This window comes from Trichechus manatus, unplaced genomic scaffold (assembly GCF_000243295.1).
Source record: "Trichechus manatus latirostris isolate Lorelei unplaced genomic scaffold, TriManLat1.0 scaffold00031, whole genome shotgun sequence".
NCBI classification, from domain to species: domain Eukaryota; kingdom Metazoa; phylum Chordata; class Mammalia; order Sirenia; family Trichechidae; genus Trichechus; species Trichechus manatus.
In genome coordinates, this window is record NW_004443967.1 from 9,260,769 (window position 1) to 9,278,120 (window position 17,352).

Here is a 17,352-nt window from a genome sequence, read left to right on the forward strand (position 1 = left end):
CAGGAGAAGCTTCTTTAGGGGTGTAGCAGACACTGTCAGTGCCCCACACACTTAAACTTGTCCACGAAGGCAGGCGAGACTTCCAAATGTCAGCACCTGCGACCAGCTGATTTGCCTCAGTCTTCTCTCTGGCTGCCAGAGCTTGCTCTGCCTGCAGTAGGAGCAGGTTGGACATTCTGGAGGATTACCATCCCCAGAAGTCCTCAAGCAATGACTGATGAGAAATCGGTGTCAACACCCCATAGCAGCCTTTACGCTCAGGTAAGGTAACGGAGGCACATGTTCTACACTGGCTCCCAGAATTCCCCACTGGGATTATGCTCCAGTTGCTCACAGTGATGACTTGTTTACTGGCTTCCTTACCCTCCGTCTCACTTCTCACTCCCCTATAGGTGTTTCCTGGGTGTACACTTCCAAATAAACTACTTGTACTTGGGGGATAAAAAAAATAATTTAAGGCAATATAAAAATAAATAGAATGTTATTAAATTCTAGCTAGGTCCTCCTGCCTGCTAAAGCTTAGCAGCCTGAAGCTTGCTTGCTGTGTCAGAAATGGGGATTGACAGATGTTGAGAAGTGTTACACATCAGCTCCAAAATAACTATCCTTCTGCTTAAGTAATCAGACTACTCAGAAAACTGAAAAAGGAGTAACTCTCACCATATGAACCTAGGTTACTGGATGCCAGATCAGTGTTATCACCTAAAACCATGTCATAAAACTATTTGACATCAAAAGTTGAGACTTGAAGAAGGTGAAAAGCTCAGAAAGGAAGCTGTCAGTATCATAAAGCCAAGAATTAGCATACCAATCCTATGGGCTCCTCCACAGTTCAGTTCAATAAACTACACGCGATGGCTGCAGTTGTAGGCACAGTCGTGGTTCAGTGGCAGAAAACTCATCTTCCGTGGGGGAGGCCTGGCTCGATTCCAGGTCAGTGGACCTCATGCACAGCCACCACCTGTCAGTGGAGGCTTGCATATTGCTATGATGCTGAACAAGTTTCAGCAGAGCTTCCAGACTAAGATGAACTAGGAAAGAAAGACCTGGTGGTTTACTTCTGAAAATCAGCCAAGGCAAACCCTATGGATCGCAACGATCTGATCCACAATCAATCATGGGTATGGTGCGCACTGGGCGGCATTTCATTTTGTTGTGCACGGGGTCACCGTGAGTTGGGGACCAACCTGACAGCAGCTTACAACAACATGGCTGCTGCTGGGGAGCACTCCTACTTCTCAAGCACAGGTTTCCCAGTTTCACACATCACCAAGTCAAAGATAATGAAGGAGGAGGAAAAAGAAGCTAAAGTGTAAGTTCTGCACCTGCAGAATGAAGTCCCACTGCAGAAGCAGAGGCTGCTGATGCCTTTCCAGTATCTTTCACATGGCACTGCAAGCACATGGCATTTTTTAAAAATGCTCTGCTTTGAAATATCTTTGAAAAGTCTTTAAAATGAAAAAGGCATAAGTGAGTCATAGTAGACAATCTTAAAGCCTATTTCCTCATCCAAAAATGCTATTTTCATTATAACTGCACATATATTTATTTTATACAACATACATGTTCCCACATTTTACTTAAAAAAGAAAAAGGAAACCAATTCAGCTATTCTTACTTGCTAGCTAACATAATAATCAAAAGAAAAAAATTAAAAAGCTCATAGTTTCACCCAATATATTGGTATACATACAATCCCCTCCAGGCTTTTCTCAGCATGCATTACGAGTGGTTAAATAGTACCTACAGATCTCTAGTAAGCTAAAGAATTCCTTAAATTTTACCTTTTAGATGTTTCTGTGTGCCTTTGAGTCCATTTCAACTCACAGTGACCCTATAGGATAGAGTAGAACTGCCCCATTGGGTTTCCTAGGCTGTAATCTTTATGGAAGCAGATTGCCAGGTCCTTACTCCCATGGAGCCGCTGGGTGGGTTTGAACCAGCAACCTTTCAGTTAGCAGCCAAGCATTTAACAACTGCACCACAAGGGCTCCTTGCCTTTTAAATAGTTAACTTAATACTATTTCTGAATATAATATGCAGTTATCAGCAATGAATAAGAATTAAAGCATGGAATGGAAACAAATGAAATTTATCGTTAAAGTACTAAATTTTAGCTAGGTCAGATTTTCCAGCTTGAAAATAATGTTCTGCTTTTAAAAATCTGTTTTAAAAAGGCATTAAAATGCAAATGCCAGATGTGTAACATAAATAAATAAAGCAGGCCTCATACAAGAAAATAAAGGAGTGGGGAGGGCTTCAGTGAACTGGAGAATGCATGTGCTCGCTAGACATTCAAATTCAACAAACTATAAAACTCTGTGCAAGCCTCCAAATATATCATGCCACCTGGTTTAAACCTAGAAATGTGCTTATAACCTTACAAGCTCATACAGCCTAAGTCCTACTGAGAAAGTAGTTTAATTGGCCTTTACTAAAAGTAAAATAAAGTCTATAACACATGATATAGCTGGAACTGAAGATTCGGCAAATATTAACAGGTTACTAATAAATAGGAAACTATCAGGAATGTGTACCCAAACCAAAGGCACTGTCGTTCAATCCATTCCGACACAGAGCAACCCTATAGGACAGACCAGAACTGCCTCATAGGGTTTCCAAGGCTGTAATCTTTACAGGAACAGACTGCCACATCCTTCTCCCACAGAGCATGGAGCAGCTGGTGGGTTCGAACTGCCAACCTTTCAGTTAGCAGCCGAGTGCTTAACCACTGCACAACCAGGGCTCCTGGAACATGTACCAGGTAGGAATAAATATGTGCAACTCTAATATGTTTTTATCCAAAGAACTCATCAAAATCTGACATACTAGTATTTATTTATTGTCCATCTCTCTCAAACAAGACGTAAGCCCCACGGAAGAGGAATTCACTGCATTGAGCCCCATCTCCAAACAGTGCCTGGCCCATGGTAAGTGCTGAATAAATGCCTGCGAAATGAATTTTATGAAAGTCAAAACAAGCTTAACATAAAAGTAGTCCAAGACACACCACTTAGTAGTAGTTTCAGAATTCGCAGTGCGATTGATTACTTTTGCGTGTGGTCTTTCTAGCCGTGGTCTTGTAACTCCCACCCAGGTGACTGTGTGACAGGGTAACTGTGGCCTACCAAAGGGTTTGGTCAGTTTTGCCTTAAAGAGAGCCAATTCTAGAGCAGAGGGGAGGAGCCCACTGCCAAGGAAAGAGAGACCCAGTAGCAGAAACCCGGCCGCAGGAGACAGTGTGGCAAGCTTCCTGGCCCATGGAGAGAGGAAGCTGAGTGCCTTTGGGCAGAGACTGAGGGCCAGGGAGAGGCGTGCCTGCGAGCACGGCTGGAAGAGGCTATCCTGATGGAAGAACTGTATCTTGAGTGTTCCTGAGCCTGAAGTGTAACGGTTACTTCCCTAATAAACCCCATAATTGTGAGTGTGGTCTCAAGAGTTCTGTATGGCCACTACAATGAATTATCGAACCCAGTAGAGAATGCTGTGGGAGGGACAGTTGGTGTCAGAACTGGTAGAGATGGCAAAGAGAAGAGGCATGTCTGACCTTCACCTCATAGGAATCAGCCTTGGGCTGTTGATCTTGATTCTCCTTCCCCCTTGTGGGGTTGGAGGAGGTCAGACACACCTACCCAAGCCATTTTTACAGAATTAAAGGTTAAATCATATTTGATTTTACACAGACTAAAGCAAACTAGTTCATCCCTAATATTGTTGTTGTCATTAGGTGCCATCAAGTCAGCGCCGACTCATAGTGACCCCATGTATAACAGAACAAAACACTGCCCCGTCCTGTGTCATCCTCCCAACTGTTGCTACATTTCAGCCCATTGTTGCAGCCACTGTATCAATCCATCTCATTGAGGGTCTTCCTCTTTTTCACTGACCCTCTACTTCTCCAAGCATGATGTCCTTCTCCAGGGATTGGTCCCTCCCGATAACCTGTCCAAAGTACGTGTGAGACGAAGTCTTGCCATCCTTGCTTCCAAGGAGCAGTCTGGCTGTACTTCTCCCAAGACAAATCTGTTTGTACTTCTACCAGTCCATGGTATATTCAGTATACTTTGCCAATATCATAAATCAATGCATCAGCTCTTCTTCAGTCTTCCTTTGTCATTGTCCAGCTTTCGCATGCATGTAAGGCAAATATCACTCCTACTAGATATTCCTTTTGGTTTTGTTTGTTTATTAATAAAACTCAAATTGTATAAAAAGGAACATGAGAATCAACAGTCCCCTGCCCCCCACGCCATTCCCAAACCCATTACTCAGAGTCAATCACTCTGAATTCTCTCAGCTATTTCTTCTGGTATTTAGCCACACATTTTAAGGTGTCTATGGAACAACGAAGGTCCCTAGGTGGCGCAAACAGTTTATAATCGACTAACCTAATGGGTGGTGGTTCAAACCCACCCAGTGGTGCCGCAGAAGGGGAGAATATACGCAGAAATTATAACAAGCATTCCTAGCTCACACTTGGTCTACTCCAAAAATAGAGAATTCTTAATTAAAATAATTTTTACTTGGAAATTTGAAGGGACTGCTCCACCCACTTTCAGCTTGCAGTGTTACAGTGGGAAATTAGGTGCCATTTTACTTCTTGCCTTTTTGTATGTGAGATGCAGACACCTCTACTCCTCCCATATCTGAGTCAAAGGCAGTGCCATCCAGTCAGTCATCCAAATCAGCAATCTTGAATCTTCTTCTTCCCTCATTTACCCCCAAATTTTGTGGCTTCTAGTCCCTGGGTAGTGAAAACAGTTAAGCACTCAACTACTAGCCAAAACGTTGGCAGTTCAATACCACCTAGAGGCGTCTCGGAAGACAGGCCAGGGAATCTGGTTCCAAAAGGTCATAGCCTTGAAAACCCTATGGAGCAAAAACCAGAAAAGAAAAAAACCTATGGAGTGGTTCTACTCTGCACACATGGGGTCATCATGAATTGGAATTGACTCAACAGCAACTAACAACAGTCCCTAAGTATTTCCAAAATCTGAAACTTCCTCTTTTCGAATACTTTCTTTGTTCAGGCCATCATCTCTGGTGTAGACAATACTCATGACTTTTTAACTAATCTCTAAAACTCCAGTCTCGCACCTCTCTAATCTAAATTAACACACTAAACAAATTTCATCAAGTTGACTCCCTCACTTAATACCCTTCAGTGGCTCCCATTTCTATAGAAGAAAATCCTACCACTTTAACATGTCATGCCCTTGACAATCTAGCCCTTTTTATCTACCCAGATTTAACTGGTGCCACTCCCTCCTCACAGTCAACATTCCAAAAGTAATTTCAACTCTGGGTCTTTGGGACATGCTGCCAACTCTGCAAGAATTCTCTTCACGCCCATCCCCTTTCCCTGTCCTCCTGGCAAAATTCTATTCATCTTCATAAAGATTCTTTTTTTTTTTTTTTTCCTTTCTACACAACAAATATTTACTACGCACCTACCACTTATCAGGCACTTCTTAAGACACTGGGAATATAATAATAACATGGCAAGGTCACTGTCCAGGCATGGAGCTTATACATTAATGATTCTAGCTCAAATAACCCCTCTTCAGAGAAACCTTTCACAACATAACCCTGCCGCCACTCTGCAACCTTGGGCCCTGCAAAGACAGAATTGATCTTGCTTTCCTCTATGCTACCATGTACATTCTATAACTTTATTATAGCAATTAACCATAACGTATCATAATTATCTATCATCTCCCACACTAAACTGTCTCATTCATCACCAGAGGCTAAAATATTACCTTGACATACAAAAAACACTAAATACTTGTGGAATAAAATGCCGTTTAGATGTCTAGGCAGCACACCTATAACTACAAATTATAGATATCTACAACTCTGTCCACAGACATTAACAGCCAAATGGTCACAAAAGTAGAAAGAAAAATAGGCCAGTTCGCCCTGCCAAGACATATTACAAAAGAATATCAACAATAATTTTTTATATAGCACTTTAAGTTTACAATGTGGCTACATATGGTTTACAAGGAAGCAAACAGCATTCGTTTTCTGTAGGGATTTGGGACCAGATCGTCTATAAACATTACCATGGCTTTCTCTGACAGTTTCATCAATGTCACTTTGTGTGATACATGTCAATAAATGACAACACAAGATCCCCAATGAGTTCCTGGAATTCGGCCAGTCGATGAGTATCACCGTGATGCTTGCTGCAGTAAAACTCCACTAAGATGGAAGGCAAGAGAATGCCAAACAACCACCATGGATGCTGCAAACATCCTGAATGCATTAACTGATCCAGTTGTAAAAGGGTCAACCCATCTGCAAACTGGCAGACAGGACCTGATCAAATAAAGGGCACCTTTATTTAAGACTCAATAAAACCAGTTAACACTTAATTCAATTCAAAAGTAAGTTTTTAACCCACTTTTGAATCAGTTAATTTAAAAAACAGAATAATTTCATTGGGTTCAATTAAAAATACTGTGAAGCTTTTGTTCACTTGGGGAACAGAACCTCTGGGACACTGGGTTGAGTAATTTATTCTTCTCAGATCATGGCACATTATCATCAGTCAGTATAAGATCCCATCACTTATGGACTTTATCAACAAAGTGAAGAAACAACCTACAGATTGGGAGACAAATTTGGGGAACCATATATCTGATAAGGGTTTAATATCCAGAATATATAAAGAACTCCTACAATTTAACAACAAAAAGACAAACAACCCAATCGAAAAAATGGGCAAAGGACTTGAATACACATTTCACCAAAGAGGATATACAAATGGCCAACAAGCGCATGAAAAGATGCTCAACATCATTAGTCACTTGGAAGATGCAAATCAAAACCACAATGAGATACCACCTCACCCCCACTAGAATGACTATGATCAAAAAAATGAAAATGTTAGCAAGGTGTTGGCAAGGATGTGGAGAAATTGGAACCCTCATCCACTGCTTGTGAAATCGCAAAATGGTACAGACACTGTGGAAAACAGTTTAATGGTTCCTCAGAAGTTAAACACAGAATGACCATACGACCCAGCAATCCAAATCCTAGGTATATACCCAAAAGAATTAAAAGCACGAACACAACAGACACCTATATATCAATGTTCACTGCAGCACTATTCACAATAGCCAAAAGACTGAAACAACCCAAATGTCCATCAACAAATTATGAATAAACAAAATGGGGTGTATACATATGATGGCATATTACTCAGCCATTAAGGAAAAATGAAGTCCTGATACATGCTACAACATGGGTAAACCCTGAAAACATTTTGCTGAGTGAAATTAGTCACAAATGGACAAATATTATATGATTCCACTTATATGAAGTAGGCAACTATATAGAGACCAAAGCTTATTAGTGGTTACCAGGGGTGGGAAAGAAGGGGAAAAGGGGAGTCACTGCTTAGGGGGCACTGAGTTTTTGTTAATAGTGGTGGAATAATCTGGAAAAGGATAGTGGTAATGGTGCACAACATGATGAACACAATCAATGTCACTGAATTGTACATATAAAAACAGAATTGGCAAATGTTTTGTTGTATATATTTTTAACCACTATTTTTAAAAATAGTTTTTAAAAATCCATTTATATATACACAGATAGTTCCCAATTTACCACGGGGGCTCCATTCCAACAACTCCATCATAAGTTGGTTCTGACATAAGACAAATACTTTATTTTTTTTTTTTTTTTAGTTGTCACTATTATTGCCTTTTATTATCAGTATCTTTATAAATTCAGTCTTTGACTTTGGGGGTTGGAAACATTACATATAAACTTACAGATATATTTTAATACATATATACATACAAAAAAGATACACAAATCACAATAATTTACTCCAATGATGAAGAAGAATTGAACAACACTGGCATTTTGTCAGTTGTGGTAATAATTCCACTTGTGGAAGGTTCTGGATCATCTGGATTAACCCTGGGAATGGGAACGGCATTTCTAGTCAGAAAATTAATGAGAGATGTCTGTATGATCCTTCTCTTTTTTTCTTCATATATTTCACAATAACATCTCACTGCTTCCCGAATCTGCCTATCAACTTTAGCAAAGGAATCAGTGTTTGCATCCATGTTTTCAAGCAACTGAAGCCCGATTTGGTTTAGAAAAAAATTCCAGCTAATCCTTCCACTGCAAAATTTTTTTGACAACTTCTCTCCTTCCTCTTTCTCATTATTTCTTTCTTCTTCAGTATTTCTTTCCTCTTCAAAATCCATTAAGGCCTGATCTGTCAATTCCCCTCTTTGTGATCTATGAACTGGTCCACATTGCCCGTATCAAGTTATAAATTCAGCGTTCTTGCCATATGGATGATTTTTCCACTGATCTCTTCCATCATATTATCCCAGTCAAAATGCTTGATGTGTGTTCACATAACTCAGCAATTTTTTCCATATCCTCTGCGTGCATTTTCCTGCAACTTCCTCCCAGGAAGATGTACTAACAATAGGATGTACCAAAAAACAGTAATAATAATGGACAGTCATTAGCGTGGTTGGTGGTAACTCGAAAACATCCTAAGTCAGGGACTACCAGTATATACATATATATGTATGTGATGCCTTTTATCCTCATACTCCAAACCCACCTGCCCTTATCCCCAACACATTCAGACAAGGAATCATTCTTCTCTTTTTCTTAATTTACAAGCATGCTAGATGTGGTCTACTGGCACTCAGCAGCCATTCCCATCCTTTTATGTACCTTCTTGTATCACAGGAATTGAGTGGCAGGCTATATTATTTTTCTGAGCTATCTACCTTCTCTTCTTGTGAGAGGATTAAACATCATAAGCCATTGCAGGTAACTTGCAGGGCCTCCTATAAAACTATACACCTCCACTCTAGTGACACTGGACTTGGCCATGTGATTTCCTTTGGCCAATGCAATATGAGTAGATGTGACATATGCTACACCTGAGCAGAAGCTTTAAAAGCCATTTTGTGTTTCTGTCCACTCTCTTCTCTTTCCCTCTGCCAAAAACGATATGACCCAGAAAGAGCTGCTCTTCACCCTGGGTCCCAGAATGAGAAGGCATGTAAAGCAGAGTCACTGTCAACTCTCAGCTACTAACATGTAACGCAAGCAAGAAATAAACCTTTACTGTTCTCTTAAGCTCCTGAGATTCTGGGGTTATTATCATAGAAAGCTGACTAAAGTAGAATGGAAAGTTAAGCTTAACAATTTTACACTTGATAATTAAGTTCCACCAACGAATTGCATTTGAGTGAGATTTGGAAGGCCAAAGTAAGGCAAAGAACATATTATTGCTGCTGCTGGTTCTGACAAATAAGGTTAGAGATCTGTGAGTTTGTGACAAACTCCAAGTTGCAGTGTCTGGTCACCAACTCCATGAATGAAGGAGGCAGCTGTGATGAAATAAGAATGGCAGCACGACAGCAGCAGCGGCTTCTTATCCAGTGGAGTGCAGCAACAGTGGAGCAGCTTTGCTGACTTCCACACCTCCAAACCTTTCCAATTTCTTGTATTAAATCCCTTCTTGCTTTCAATACCTAGAGTGGTTTCTGTTTCTTACACTAAACCGTGACTGATACAGAATTTGGTACTGAAGCCAAGTCAAAACTTGAGCAAAGACTCTGCAATATCACCTGAAACCTTGGGAGGAAATGCATATTGTCCTCATGCTTTACCTCCAAGCAGCTATTGTTGCCTCTAGACCTCCAGTTAAAATCACATGTCCCGTGGGAGTAAGTACCAAATCTAACTAAGTAGGCAACATCTTATATTCCAAAAGAAGAAGACTTCACTACCTTATATTGGCAAAAATCTGGGGAATACACGTGGAAATGGATTCTGAGGGTGCCAAATGAGGAAGGAACAAACAGAATTTTACATAAGGCTGAATTTATCAAAAGGGTTACACTTATTTAAGATTGTTTATTCATTGTACAATCTCAAGAAGCTACGTATGGTTCTAACAGTTTGCTCAGTTAACTGAAACTGGACTCAATGACCAGAAGAAAAATCAAACCAGTTGCCATGGAGTCGACTCTGACTCATGGCAACCCCACGTGTCAGAAGACAACTGTGCTCCACAGGGTTTTCACTGGCGGATTTTTCAGAAGTGGATCACCAGAGAAAGTCCAATAGCACATATGAAGGAGAAATGCAAAATAAAACCACAATGAGGTATCACAACTCACCCTCTAGAAAGGCTAAAATTAAAAACACTGACAATATCAAGAATATGAAGCCTAGCCAGTACAAGAATCAACAAGTATGTGGAGCAACTGAAACTCTCATACACTGCTGGTGGTAATATACAATGGTAAAACCACTTTGGGAAACAGTTTGGCAGTTTCTCGTAAAGTTAAACAAATACAATATAGGATAAAGGAGGAGATGGTTCCATTGACGAAAAAACCTATAAAAGTGCTGTAAGAAAATATTTAAAGTCTTCCTCCTGGCCTTTTCCAACAGAACATGCAGCTATTTATCAGGGGGACAATGCACTGGCCAATAGAATCAACTCAGGCTTTCCAAAGATTATTCAACACTGGCTCCAAGCTGATACTAACTCTTAGGGCCCAGAGTGTCACTGTGGTAAAGTAGTCAGAGTAGGTACTGATGGAGGTCATATGATAAATGGGTGTTTTGGCCTCAATCCATCACCGTGGGCCCAGTAGATCCATGGATGCACACTGTAATTTCTACAAGTTCCTGAATGTAGTTATTGACTCTCTGACCTATGGAGTAAGAGCTATCAGCGTAGGAAGGGCCAAATGGAATCCTCAAGAACTGCCCCACAACCCAAAACAGCAGCATATTCCTGTGGGAACTACAGAGTATCACCTTCTTCAGACTTTAAACATATAGAGATGGTGATTCTTATGACATTCTGATTTCATTAGCCAATTTGGTCAGTGCAGAAGAGACAGAACTCTAAAAAAGACTGTGGATTATAGTAAATCAAATCAAGTGGCGACTCCAATCATAGCTGCTGTTCCAGGTATGGTCTCTTTACTGGGATAAATCAACACTCTCCCTACCACCTAGTATTCATCCATCAAGCTAACAAATGCTTTTTCTCCCCTGCTATTCCAAAAACAGAGATCAGAAGCTGTTTTCACCTTCCAGTCCAGCAGTACACCTTCACCGTCATAGCCCAGGACTACAATAACACTCATTATCTGGTCCACAAGCACCTCAAGCATTTTACCATCCCACAGGTCACTACACTCTTACGCCCACCACTGAGTTTTCTTAGAGCCCCATGTCCCCACCAACATCTGTCATTATCGAACTTTCTAACTTTTGCCAGTCTAAGGAGCCCTGGTGGCGCAGTGGTTAAGCGCTCAGCTGCGAACCTAAAGGTCGGTGGTTCAAATCCACCAGCCACTCTGTGGGAGAAAAATGTGGCAGTCGGCTTCTGTAAAGATTTACAACCTTGGAAAACCTACTGGTGCAGTTCTACTCTGTCCTACAAGCTCACTATAAGTCGGAATCAACTCAACAGCAACAGGTTTAATGGGTAATAGGTGGAAAGAGACATTCCATTACTGCTTTCTCTCTACTGTTTTCAAACATCTCCTCCTATACTTGTCGAGATTTTCTATTCTGTAAACTACCTATTAAGTCTTTGCTTATTTTTCTACAGAGGTTGCTGCCTTCCTGCTCATGTGTAATCCCTGGTATTCTCTAGATATTACTCTCTTGCAGTTTTAGGCACTCAAAAAATCTCTCATGCTTTCATCTGACTTTTGCTGAACGAACATCCTTAACTTTTATATAATCTAAGTCATTAATTTTTCTCCTTAAAATCTTCTGAAAGGAACCCTGGTAGCACAATGGTTAAGTGCTTGGCTGCTAACCAAAAGGTCGGTGGTTCAAATCCACCAGCCGCTCCACAAGAGAAAACACTTGACGATCTGTTCTGTAAAGATTTACAGCCTTGGAAACCCCATGGGACAGTTCTACTCTGTCCTATACGGTCGCTGAGTCGGAATCGATTTGATGGCACACAACAACAAGAAGCTTCTGAAGCTTTAAGAAGTCTTTGCCTTTCCCTAGGGAAAGAGCTTCTTCTATATTGTCTTCTACTAACTTTATAGTTTTTCTTTTCACACTTAGGTCTTTAATCCATCGAGTCCAACCCGTTTATGGTGCTAAGTTTATTTTTCTCCATACAGTGAGCCACTTTCCCTAACACCACATGACTCCTTTCTCCAGAGATTTATGGCACCACCTTTATCTTAAGTTTACAAATATACACAGGTCAGTCTCTACTCTCTAATTTGCTCCATTGGTCTACTTTTTCAATTTGTGCACTTACACCACAATGTTTATTACTAGCCTTAAAATATTATCTTAACTTCTAATATGGCAAGCCTCCCCAAAATAATTTTCAAGATTGACTTAGCTGTTCACAAACTTTACTCTGCCATATAAATTTTAGACTTAGGTTATCAAACAAATCAATCAGAATTTTGATTGCATTTATATTGAATTTATAGATTAAAATGGAGAAAAATAACATCCTTATCATAATTAGTAATCCTATCCAAGAGCATAGAAAGTTTTTCCATTTATTTATACCCTCTTCTCATTCCTTATTAAAGTTTTCACCTTAAAGCTCTTCTGTATTCTTGGGTTAATTTCTAGATACTTTATAGTTTTGTTGCTATTACTGTATACAATATTTACTTTTGATTATCTTTACTAGTTGGGTATCGCTAGTGCGGTAAATACTATTAAGTTTTCTAGGCTGATCTTAAATCCAGCAACCTTGCTCAACTTACTTCTAACAGTTTCTCTCGTGATTCTAATAGTTTTTCTAGGTAGGTGATCATATTATCTGAAAATAACGAGTTTTATCTTTTCCCTTCAATCCTTATACCTCTTACTTTTCCCCTTTATAGTGCTGGCCAGGACCCTTCTTAAAAACCAAAAACGAAACCCACTGCCATCAAGTTGATTCCGACTCATAGCGACCCTACAGGACAGAGTAGAATTGTCCCATGGGGTTTCCAAGGCTGAAATCTTTAGGGAAGCAGACTGCCATATCTTTCTCCTACAGAGTGGCTCATCAGTTTGAACCACCGATCTTTCCGTTAGCAGCCGAGTGCTTAACCACTGCACCATCAAACCCATTACCACTGAGTCAATTCTGACTCATAGCAACTCTATAGGACAGACCAGAACTGCCCCATAGGGTTTCCAAGGCTGTAATCTTTTACAGAGGCAGACTAGCATATCTTTCTCCTGAGGAGCAGCTGGTGGGTTCAAACTGTCAACCTTTTGGGTAGCAGCCGAGCACTTTAAGGACTGTGTCATCAGGGCTCCTTTATCATAAACAGGTGTGGGAAGTTATCAAATGATTTGAAGACACTGATTAAAATAATGATACTTCTCCTTTAATCTATTAATGAGATAAATTACATCAACAGATTAATAGATGCTGAACCATGCTTACATTCCTAGGACAAACTCTATGGATCATAATTCTTTTACTATGTTGCTGGAGCTGATGAGCTAATATTTTCTGTAGGACTTACATATCTATGCTAAGAAGTGAAACAGACCTATAATTTTCTCTTCTTACATTGTCCCTATCTAATTTTAGAATCAATATTTCACTAACCTCATAAAAACGTGCTTAGTGTTTTCTTTTTTTTTCTTCTATTTTCCAGAACAACTGGTAAAAAGGAATTATGTGTTACTTAAGTCTGATGAAACTCTCTTTTAAGACTATCTGGGTCCAAACTTTTTGAGAGAGGAGGTCTTTACTATTCCAGATTATTAAATATTAGTCACTTCAAACTATGTAGTTCTTCTTGTACCAATTTTCAGTTTATACTTCCCTAAGAATTTATACATTTCATCTTCGCTTTCAAATTATTACCTATAGCAGTTCATACTATCCTTTTCTAAAAAAAAATCTCATGTATGCAGTTATCTCCCATTTTTCATTCTTTATTTGCATCTGTTTCTTATCACTTTTATCAGAGTTCTGACTAGCGTATTCATCTTTTCAAAGAACAGTCTTTTGACTTGGCAAATGTTTTTGTTCTTGTTACACTGACTTTTTTTTTTACCTCTTCAAGTGAACTTTAAGCACTAAAGCAAATTCCTTCAGCATTTAGGTAAGTCACCCTACCACTTTGTACAAGGTCTGATTTCAGAACATAGACTTCAACACACAAACCAGACAATAAAAACGTTATTCTCATGTATGCATAACAGGGAAAAAATCACATACACATTTAACCAACCATACCTACACGGTCTATGAATGTCTTTCACTAGAGCAGTACCTTGAAGATAAATAAATATTGAGGTTATGTGCTGTTTCCACCAAAAAAAATCATTGTGTAAGGCTGTGACTATATATCTCAATAAACCTATTTTCTCTGTACAGCTAACTGGGCAATTACTGGTGCAGCTTGATAAAATTAGTAACTAGAAATGAAATCTCCAGTTGCTTTACCAGATGTCATTCAAAACAAACTTGTAGTTAATAATAGAGAAAAAACCCGGCTGTGACTGTCACATTCAGTTTCACCAAAAAAAAAAAAAAATCACTGAAAGCAAAAGCACATTTCTTTTGGTAGCTATAGGAAGTATACATCCTGGTTGGGGAAGTCTCGGATTACAAAACAGATTCTGCCTCATGGAGCATTAGGGCCGATCATTAACAAAGTTCAACATTTAACAGAATCTTGGGTTTGGACACAAGCTGAATGGCTTACTCGTCTGAGTGGAGGCATTGAAAAGTGATTTTATGCATTATTAGCTTCAAGACGGATGTCGCAGCTTCCTGCATTGGTGGCACTCAAGAAGCAACTCCTACATGTCCCTACTGGGATGCAGAAGATGGACACTGGCAAGGGGAAAGAACGAGGTGTCGATATAGGTCAACTTCCTAACCGCTGACTTGTTTAACGCAGACTGGCAAAAAGCACAAGAACACAGATTGCCAGATTTCTTTTCTCTCTCTGGCTGCAGGAACAGAATGAAGTTGAAGGCCTCTCCCTAACGAAACTCAGGCAGCCTTATTCCCCCCCAACCTCTGAGGGTGAAACTTACAAGGTGGACAGAGGAGAAAAGAGCTTCCCAATGTTGAGAGATAGCCAGCTGTGATAAGGATCGAGTTGGTAGGAGAACTTGGGGCTGTGTGCGCACCAGGCTGCTTCCTAGGCCAGGTAATACAAGAAGTCACGGCCGCCCTGGCTGACACCAAACGACGGAGGGGACGGGGAGGGGAGGGGAGTGGAGGGAGAGACCCAGGCCTGAAACAAAGGCAGCGGGGCTGCTCCGGGACTGGTGGATTAGGCGTCTGGGTGGGGAGGAGGAAAGCCAAGACTGCTGGGGAAAGGCTGGACTCACAGAACTTGGAGGTGGAGGTGTTGATGTTGATGGTGGAGCCGGGGGTGGGGGTAGGGGCCGCCTTGGTCACAGCGGCGGCCGCGTCACAGCTCTTCAACATCATGATCACCCCATTGGCCTCCGGCGGTGGCGGCGGCCCCATCGACAATCCCTCCTTGGGGCCTTTCCTGTCCACGGACACCGCCAGCAACTGCCCTCCCGGAGGCTCTCGGGCTGGGATCGACGACGGGGGCGGTGGGGGCGGCGGGGGCTGCCGGAACCCGTCCACGGCGGCCTCCCAGTTGTTGTGGTTCTGGTCGTCCATCATCGCCTCGTAGCTGCCCCCCTCCTCCTCTTCCATGCTCTCCTCCATCCTGCCGGCCCCCGGCACCCGCCCGCCTCGCAGACACCTGCTGCCCGTCTCAGCCCGGGGCCAGGGGGGACTGCCGCCTCCGCGCGATCACATCGCCGGGGGCCGGAACCGGCGCGGCGGAGAGGGCAGCGGCGCGCCTGCTCTCTCACTCTGCGCCGGGCCGACTCTCTTAGAGACAGAGCTGACGGCGGTGGGCGCTCCCGGGCTCGCGTCGGGAAGAGGCAGCCGTAAAACGGCAGCGCCCCTCACGACATTTTACAGCAGCTTCCAACAGGCAGTTGCATTCGCCCCGCCTCGAAGGGCCCTGAGGGGCAGGAAGACCGGTCTCAACAGGGATTGTCGGCCCCTCCCCCGGCCGGCCTCACGTGATAAGGAGTTTGGCTTGCGCACGCGCGTTCTAGATCCGGTTACCAGGACGACAAGGAGCCTTGCAGCTGCTGAAGATGAGCTCAGAGCTCGGTTTTCGTTCTGTCACTGACTAGGTTTTCGCAGGTGTTTTCCTCACGTCCTCCCCGTTTACCGGCTTTGGCGCTGCTGAGGGCTTTGCAGCCTCGGCCTTTGCGTGAGGACGGAGATAGGGAGCCACAAGAGGCCTCGGGTTGCAGATTATAAACGGGGGGGGACCGTCCTGGGCTGCCCTTGTTCCAACTACTCATGGACGCCGTCCTCGGCCCTGGTGGTCCAACCCTCATAGCCGAGGATAAAAACCGAAATTTAGCAGGGTGGCGAAAAAATAAATGCATTTGAGATAGTAGCGGAATTTTTTTTTTTAAGTTCCTTAACTCTCTCTCCATACGCTTAGGCCAGAGACCCAACTCTTTTTCACAAACTGACTACAAATGGGAGATTATGTGACCGTCTTGAGGGCCAAAGAAGAAATAATATGTGCCTCTATTATTTCTTTCTTTCCTCAGGGTAAATTTGCATTCTCTGAGCGTAGCAATACCAAACCCGTTGCCGTCGAGTCAATTCTGAGTCATAGCGACCCTGTAGGACAGAGTAGAACTGCCCTATAGGCTTTCCAAGGAGTGGCTGGTGGGATTTGAACTGCTGACCTCTTTGGTTAGCAGCCAAGCTCTTAACCACCGGGCACCAGGGCTTCAAGTAGTAGTATATATGTAAGAAAATATGTTGTAATTGTTTAGTGTGGAGCTCATTCTAGCTATTGGTAAGTTACCTGGAAGAACCATTTAAACTAGAAAGTAATGAATGTCTATTTCCACAAGACACGTAATTAGTGTGTGAAGAATCACTTCGGCCATTGAGAAATTGTTGCCTCTGATGTACTTAGGAGGAGCCCTGGTGGCACAGTGGTTAAAGCGCTGGGCTGCTAACCAAAACGTAGGCCTGCTCTGTGGAAGAAAGATGTGACAGTCAGCTTGCATAAAGATTGGAAACCCTATGGGGCAGTTCTCCCCTGTCCTATAGAGTCACAATGAGTCAGAATCGACTAGATGGCAGTGGGTTGGGGTTTGGATGTACTTAGGTGTCTGCGTTCGTTTCAGCTTCTTTACGTATATTTTTCCAATGTATTTGGCACTATGTTTAATGGAACGGTTTTATCAATTGCTTAGAATTTTTTGCTGCTCCATATTAGTTGTATATATTTTTTGAATCAGCACACTTTTTTAAATTCT

At 41.9% G+C, this 17,352-nt stretch overlaps 1 protein-coding gene across 2 annotated transcripts in view; it reads right to left on the reverse strand.

Annotated features, from left to right (window-relative positions):
• Positions 1-16,020, reverse strand: part of CACUL1 (CDK2 associated cullin domain 1) — a 63,512-nt gene extending 47,492 nt beyond the window's left edge. The window contains exon 1 of one of the 2 annotated variants that reach the window (XM_023729998.1): positions 15,364-16,020. In XM_023729998.1, coding sequence (XP_023585766.1) covers positions 15,364-15,715 — 352 coding nt within the window. In that variant the 5' untranslated portion in view covers positions 15,716-16,020. The remainder of the gene's footprint in view (positions 1-15,363) is intronic. The other variant, XM_004374887.2, reaches the window with a different exon arrangement.
• Positions 16,021-17,352: the final 1,332 nt, after the last annotated feature.